The 8,022-nt window shown below is 48.4% G+C and overlaps 2 protein-coding genes across 2 annotated transcripts in view; both read right to left on the bottom strand.

Moving 5' to 3' along the window:
* The window catches only part of LOC306832934 (von Willebrand factor A domain-containing protein 8-like), a gene marked incomplete at its 5' end in the record, with an annotated part of 7,186 nt that extends 4,571 nt beyond the window's left edge, over nt 1-2,615 (bottom strand). Inside the window, 3 exon segments of the mRNA XM_079357956.1 lie at nt 519-644; nt 2,278-2,465; nt 2,573-2,615. Of these exon segments, the coding sequence (XP_079214082.1) occupies nt 519-644; nt 2,278-2,465; nt 2,573-2,615 (357 nt within the window).
* Nucleotides 2,616-5,246: 2,631 nt separating this feature from the next.
* vwa8 (von Willebrand factor A domain containing 8) overlaps nt 5,247-8,022 on the bottom strand; it is a gene marked incomplete at its 3' end in the record, with an annotated part of 23,130 nt that continues 20,354 nt past the window's right edge. Inside the window, exons 25-26 of the mRNA XM_079357566.1 lie at nt 7,821-8,022; nt 5,247-5,402 (exon numbers count right to left, since the gene is read on the bottom strand). The exon at nt 7,821-8,022 is cut by the window's right edge and continues 4 nt beyond it. Of these exons, the coding sequence (XP_079213692.1) occupies nt 5,247-5,402; nt 7,821-8,022 (358 nt within the window). The remainder of the gene's footprint in view (nt 5,403-7,820) is intronic.

Below are 8,022 nucleotides of genomic sequence, written 5' to 3'. Positions count from 1 at the left end.
GGGAAACCATCCTCTCCGTCTTCTGCCTGCTCAAACAGGCCGTTTGGAGATGTTCCCTTCATGACATCACAAAGGGCAGTAGCCCTTGGTGGTCACATATTCTCCAACTTCCTCTTCTCCATGTTCCTCTAACATGTGTCTCCAGTCAGTCTACAAACCCCCCAATGATGAGAAAATGTGTGCTCAAACAGGCCGTTTGGAGATTTCCCCTTCATGACATCACAAAGGGCAGTAGCCCCTCCCCCAGGTGGGGGACACTCCCACAGCTAGGTGTTTGTTCTGCCCTCTGAGTCTGCCTTCTCACCGTAAACAATAGGACATGGAGCCAGAAAGCAGCGAGTACACCCGAGCCCTTCCAGAGAGGGGGCGTGGCCAGACACAGCTCATTTACATATTTAAAGCTACAGACACAGAAACAGCCTGTTCACAGTATTCCACAGTGGGATAGATATCATGTCTTAAAAGGAGCAGTGGAGCATTAAACGACAGTTGTCTCTGGAGGCAGTGAAACCTCTGACCTGTTGTTCCTTGCTGCTGCTGCTCCACCAGTTGGAGGTTTTGGCGGAGGGAGGCTCGCTCTCCGGGGACAACATGAGCCTCCGCACGGCGCCGGTTTCCATGTCCAGATGGAGGACTGTGTTACTCTGGCAGAGAGACAAGCACAAAGCAGATTTAAAAAAAAGGAGTTCAGTTCAAAGAGTCGCTCTGGATTCACACGTTTGATTCTCCCTTCAGCACGGAGATGATATAAACTGAGTGTAAGGTTTATGTTTGGACTTTCTTTAGAGATGGAAAAGTGGACAGAGCCAGACGTTGGAGAATTACATTCCTCAATACATTCAGGAGGAAGCAGGAAGAAGAACGCAACATATTTTTCTGCTCCTCCTTCGAAAAACAAAACAAGAAAAAAAAGACCCCAAACTTGCAGTAAAAATAATAAAAGACATGTAGTTCTTCAGCCTGCCAGCAGAGGGCGCTCTGCTCAAGGTGAAGCAGCTTAATGCGTCCTGTGGTTGTGTGTGTTTGTATCTTTGCCTCGAGTTAAAATGGAAGAACTTTGAAAACGTTTGTTTTGGTTTTTTTAGGCAGTAAATTTCATCGTCCTGCGTCCAATCAGATGTTTCCCTCATGACCTTTAGTTCTTGACATTTTCATGGACGGTAAGAAGGCCAGACCTGTTTCCTGTTTCTCTGCACACACTGTCTTTGGAGGGAGCGTTTGCATGTGTGAGCACATGTGGAGGTTGAAATCTGAGGGGCGGCGTGTTTTATGCATCATGTTGTCTGTGCAAAGTAGAATTTGTTTTTTTGTTTTTGTGCACCACAGGGACAAATAAAGTTTTTTTAATTGAATTGAAACTTTATTGGCCCACACCAGGGCCAATAAAGTTTTTTAATTTTTTTTGTTTTTAATTGAATTTCCCCTCGAAGGCCGACGACCTGCGAACGAACTCCATGTTGTCTGGACCTCTTCATCTTTAGACAGACGTAACGCGATCCATCACTGCTGGTATTTTTAGAAAGCCCTCCTCTTGCCTAATGCGCTCCAGCTGGACGAGAGTCTCTGGCGAGCGCGCATTGTTCTCGTCTGACGCTACGGCCGTCACAGATCACGGGTCTTACGGGGTGAGGGAGGCAAAAAAAAAAACGACCGCTAACCGCCGAGCGTTTACAGAAACTATAACGGTCCTGTGAGCAGCTATTTCAAATCAGTGAGGAATCTGTGGTCGTCCTCTGAAAGGGTTTGAATTCCAGCGTTACATAAGTGTCACGGAGCGAGCGAGTAAACAAAGACGAGAAGAGAGGATTCCTTCATGAGCAGTCAGAGCCGACTTATTAAAGCGTCCTCAAACACGCCACCTTTGTGCTCTCCTGTCAGAAGACTCACGATGACCTTTGACCTGAAACAAAGGAAGATCTCCATGACAACCAGGTCGTTTCATCCAGGGGAGTTCTGCAGGAAGTATCAGCGCACGCTTTGGGAGAGCTTGCGTCCTTTTTTGAAACGTGCCGATAAAAGTCCACCAGGCGGTCCGGGATGAAACGCCACTTCACGGTCAATGAGTGGTGTTAAAGGCGAGCTTCTTGGCGTCCTCTGTGGCGTGAACGGGTCTCCTCTCCGAGCTGTCACGTTGTGTCGTTCGCTCTCAAACCTGCTCAGTGTCGTGAGGAAGATTTTCCTGCTGGGATGTTAGACCGCCGTTTCACCTTCAATCTGAAGGTCGTGGAGGCGTAATGGGGGGGGCGAGGTCGTGTGTGTGTGTGTGTGTGTGCCCACCTGCTCCTCGTGCAGCACCACCTGTCCGTCCAGCGGACTCCCAAGAGGAGCGACGGTGACAAACGGCTGCCACACGCCGCTGATGGTCCTCGGGAAGACGTCGTAGAGCTCCATGCAGCGAATCGCCTCGCCGCGCTCCTTCATGGAGAACAGCGAGACCGGGTTACACGTGGCCACGAACACCACGTCTGCAAACCGGAACAGAAGGGGGGGGAGGGGGGGGGGGGGGGGGTAGAATGAGTTAAACACGTCTACGCTGAACGCACTCTGATGGCGTCTGCGTGCGAGCGCGTACCGTCTTTGGCGGTGACGTCACAGATGATGTTGACTTCGTTCATGGGAAGCTGCCAGTGCGCCTTCTCCTCGCTGAAGCTCAGAGCGCGGCTCTCCTGCCGGTCACAGGGGGAGCTCTGCACACGCAGGAACACGGGACCCTGCGGACACGGGACGAGCGTCCAGGTCAAGTCAGAAAAACATGGCTGCTCGTTTTCTCTGCTTCTGCAGAAAATGGCTGGAAGACGAAACCTCAGAGGATCCAGTCTGAGCTTTAAAGGCTTCTGATTGGCTGATAAATAGTTTATATTCATGCACAACACACAGAGGGGAATTCTGGTGTTTTTAAATGTCAGAGCCAAGTTTTATAAAAACTGTTTACCTTGATGTCTATGGGGTGTGTCTCGGTGGGACAGAGCAGTTTGCGCCGAGCGTTGACACCCTGGTTTATCGTCCAGTACCCGGTCATCTTGGCCTCGGGCAGCGGCAACCTGAGGGGTCAAAAGTCAAATTATGACGGCTGAGCTACAAATGTGTGTGTGAGAGAGAGAGAGAGAGAGAGAGAGAGAGAGAGAGAGAGAGAGAGAGAGAGAGAGGATTTCATGACAACGGAGACTTTAGTTTTATCCCACAGTCGCTAGAGAAGCTGAATGATGCCGGGAAAAGTCTGTGCTCGGCTTGTTATGTCTGGCCTGATGTTTACTGCTCCTCAGTGTGAAGAATGATTGGGAGCTGGATCGTGGCCACGCTCTTATTGGCTGCAGGTGGGACGAGATATGCAAAGATTTTTAAGAGGATAAACAGGGTGCGAGGAGGAACTGAGCGCCGACCATAAATATGTCTGTGAGTAGAAAATCAAAGAGGAACACGAGAGAAGCGGTTTCTTGTTTTGCACGTTCGAAATCGGGAATCAAGAGAGAAATATTTGCTTTTATGTGACAGCATTTGTTGTGGGGTAAAAACTGTTCAAGATGAGGCTCTAAAAGATCCTTAAAGATTTAAAGGTCACATATTCTCCAACTTCCTCTAACATGTGTCTCCAGTCAGTCTACAAACCCCCCAATGATGAGAAAATGTGTGCTCAAACAGGCTGTTTGGAGATGTTCCCTTCATGACATCACAAAGGGCAGTAGCCCCTCCCCCAGGTGGGTGACACTCCCACAGCTAGGTGTTTGTTCTGCCCTCTGAGTCTGCCTTCTCACCGTAAACAATAGGACATGGAGCCAGAAAGCAGCGAGTACACCCGAGGCCTTCCAGAGAGGGGGCGTGGTCAGACACAGCTCATTTACATATTTAAAGCTACAGACACAGAAACAGCCTGTTCTGAGCAGGGCTGAAATAGAGGGGTTTATAGACATGATCAAATACAGGATCAGAGTGGATTTACAACAACACACTTCACACACATGATGAAGAGGAGCGAGGACACTGATTGAACCTGAAGAAGAGGAGGAGATCATGTGACCTTTAAATGACCTTTAGAGCTCGTCTCCATGTCATTCAGACACGATGGAATAAAATCATCTTTTATTTATTCTTTAAAGGAAAATACTTGTTTCTGCTCTGCTCTTGAGATTCAGGAAACTGAAGGTTTGAATGTTTCGAGTCAAAATAAAACCACAGGAGACAGAAGAAACAAATATTTTCCTTTATTTAAAAGACAAAGCTGTACATCATGAGACAATGTGGTGGATATATTAGCTCTGAATCGTTCCTTAAAAAAGGACATGTGAGGTAATGAGAATGATCTGCACACTTAATGAGGAGACTTCATGGAAGCCTCAGGATTCAGTCTGAAAACCCGCCAAGAGGCGAAAGGCCGAATCAGCCGACTTCAAGCACGTCAGGATTACACTTCAAGAAGTTACAAATAATCTAAATCAGCGTCTATCAGAAGCTCGCTGCACGAGTGTGAGAGCTCGCACTGAAACCACCGGGCTGTCAACTCCTCATTCTAGATATTTGGGTTTTTGTGCCTTCATTGTGAGATATGAAAGGAGGTCGGATTCAAACCTGGGTTGCCGTTTTGCAGGACTGCAGCCTCTGTACAGGCGCAGTAACCACGAGGCCACCGGCGCCCCGAGATGAACCCATTTGAGAGTAAATGTTTTTTTTTAAGCTTTTTGGGGTTAAATTTCTTAAATATTGAATAAAATTATGTATCTTAAATTTGGTCCTTAAATAGGACAAAAGATTTCACGAAGCAAATCAGTTCTTGCCGAATCAAACTCAGGCATCACCGGCGCTCTTTTCCAGATTTAGCATCCTCCTCCGTAGTTTAGCCGCCTACGGATCGAGTCGGATCTCGAATTTAAAAAAAACAAACAAACAAAAACAGTAAAAAGTAACGGAGCAGTGACGGTCATACAGCGGTCGTTGTCATAGCGACAGGACAGGCGTGCAAACACTTAACGCAACTAATATTTCAGCTCCTGCGGCGATATAAATATCTCATAACGATGACGACGGCACGTCACACCGAGTCAGTTTGACCGGAGGGGAAAATATTGTCACTTAACTCGTGAGAGAAATTCTTGTTGTGAAATCTTCGGGTCTTTAAAAATGAAGGATTAAAAAGCAGCGTGGTGAGGCGTCAGCGTGGCGAGGCGTCAGCGCCTGCGTGATAATGTGTCTGGATGTAAACGTTACTGTGTGACCGAGCGTCTCGCCGCCGCCTCGCGCTCCACAGCTCTCTCTTACTCCTTGGCCAGGTTGACAGACGTGGGCTTGGCTCCGATGGGGATCCCGTGTTTGTGCAGCGCTTCGATCAGAACCTCCCGCGTGTCTTTGTTGTAGGAGTCGAAGTCGAAGACGTTTCGCACCACGTTGGCCAGACCCTCGTCAGGAAACTTCTGCAAAGGGGGCGGAGGAAGAGGAGGAGGAGGAGGAAGAGGAGGAGGAGGAGGAGAGAAGAAAGGACGGTTAAAATGATTTAGGATGATCTCACACTGAGGTCAAAGCACGGCTCGCTCTTCACTGCTCTGACACGAGCTCGTTAGTTATTGTGTTTGTGACATAACCGGAGACATTCAAGTTACACGCTGTGCAGTAACCATGGCGATATGACATTAAAGTCAGCTGGAGCAGACACGGAGGCAATCACGTCAAGGTATCGTTCAGAGGACGGCAGCAGGGTCGAGGGTCACGGTGCTGAAAACCGTCTCCTCCTGGAGGTCGCGTCCTCTGGCAGATTACACACTGTTCAGATGAGGTCCATCACCACCATCATCTACTTTTACATCTCAATCTCCCAAATCTACAGAACATGAACGGCTGTGTTTGTTTCAGCAAACAAAAAGTAAAGTGTCATATTGTATTTAATTTTGGCACTTTATTTTCTTTGTGTAATTTTAGTAGATTTTAATGTGCGTCTTTGAATTAAATCACAGAAACACGAAGTGTGTTTGTTAGATTACGTCTTTGCTCCTTTGGCAATAAAATCGTACAGTTTTGGAAACTCTCTTTATTAGCCTTTAAAAATGGAGCCACACTTGTGAGGAACATGATGAGCAGCGTGTGGGTTACGCCCGTGAAATAAACTCGCCAGATCTTCTCTGCCGATGCCAAAACTGGGAATCAGCACGACAAGAAAAACCGACAAGATCCCAAGAAGAAGAGCGTTTCCTGACGCTGTGGGCAACAGAGGACGCCACGTCTTCTACAGAGACACAAACGTCTTCGTGTGAGATTTACGGCCGAGAAGACGCATTGGTTAAAGACATACGGAAATAATCTACCGAAACACACATGGAAGGATGGAAGGAAGGAAGGATGGAAGGAAAGAAGGAAGGAAGGAAGGAAGGAAGGAAGGAAGGAAAGAAGGAAGGAAGGAAGGATGGAAGGAAGGAAGGATGGAAGGAAAGAAGGAAGGAAGGAAGGATGGAAGGAAGGAAGGATGGAAGGAAAGAAGGAAGGAAGGATGGAAGGAAGGAAGGATGGAAGGAAGGATGGAAGGAAGGAAGGATGGAAGGAAAGAAGGAAGGAAGGAAGGAAGGAAGGATGGAAGGAAGGATGGATGGAAGGAAAGAAGGAAGGAAGGAAGGAAGGATGGAAGGAAGGATGGATGGAAGGAAAGAAGGATGGAAGGAAGGAAGGATGGAAGGAAGGATGGAAGGAAGGAAGGATGGAAGGAAAGAAGGATGGAAGGAAGGAAGGATGGAAGGAAGGATGGAAGGAAGGAAGGATGGAAGGAAAGAAGGAAGGAAGGAAGGAAGGAAGGATGGAAGGAAGGAAGGATGGAAGGAAAGAAGGAAGGAAGGAAGGAAGGAAGGATGGAAGGAAGGAAGGAAGGAAGGAAGGAAGGATGGAAGGAAGGAAGGAAGGAAGGAAGGATGGAAGGAAGGAAGGAAGGAAGGAAGGAAGGAAGGAAGGATGGAAGGAAGGAAGGAAGGATGGATGGATGGAAGGAAGGAAGGAAGGAAGGATGGATGGAAGGAAAGAAGGAAGGAAGGATGGAAGGAAGGAAGGAAGGAAGGAAGGAAGGAAGGAAGGAAGGATGGAAGGAAGGAAGGAAGGATGGAAGGAAGGAAGGAAGGAAGGATGGAAGGAAGGAAGGAAGGAAGGAAGGAAGGATGGATGGAAGGAAGGATGGAAGGAAGGAAGGAAGGAAGGAAGGATGGAAGGAAAGAAGGAAGGAAGGAAGGAAGGATGGAAGGAAGGAAGGAAGGAAGGAAGGAAGGAAGGATGGAAGGAAGGAAGGAAGGAAGGAAGGAAGGATGGAAGGAAGGAAGGAAGGAAGGATGGAAGGAAGGAAGGAAGGAAGGAAGGAAGGAAGGATGGAAGGAAGGAAGGAAGGAAGGATGGAAGGAAGGAAGGAAGGAAGGAAGGAAGGAAGGAAGGAAGGATGGAAGGAAAGCAAATTAGATCCAGGATGGGTTTTTTCTGCGGCTGCCATTTTTTTAAAGAGTTACGACGATCTCCTTCATGGACGTTGCTCGGTTTCCTGGGACTTTAAATCTAAATAACCACCTATCCCCAACTGCTCACCATCGATTGTAAGCACAAAGGCACACGTATGACCAAAACAATGGCCGCTGCAGCCATCGACTGTCTGTCAGCGTGCAGGAACAGAAGGTCAGCGGGGAAATCAGACATAAGAGGTCCTCTCTGCCCTGCAGCATTGAAGGAAGCTTCATATGACCATCCCAGTCAAATTGCATTGTTCCGTACACACACACACACACACACACACACACACACACACACACACACACACACACACACACACGCCCTAACGTCATTTAGATGGATGCACGTCCTCGCCGTCTCACCTGCAGGTGTTTGACGATGTTGACCACCTCTCGGGTGGAGTAGGGGTAGGTGATGGTGCCCAGGTCGGCCATGGACCTCAGCTCTCCGAACGCAGCCACCAGCTTCTGCAGAGTGGCGTCGGGGACGTCGGGGCCGTACTGCTTCAGCATGGCCAGCTCCGCCTGCGGCTTTGGATTGTCCACGGCGTGGCAGCTGAAGATG

Source organism: Symphodus melops (genome assembly GCF_947650265.1).
Source record: "Symphodus melops genome assembly, chromosome: 12".
Classification (NCBI taxonomy): domain Eukaryota; kingdom Metazoa; phylum Chordata; class Actinopteri; order Labriformes; family Labridae; genus Symphodus; species Symphodus melops.
Note: the sequence above shows the minus strand (reverse complement) of the source record. Positions and strands in the feature narration are given on the sequence as shown.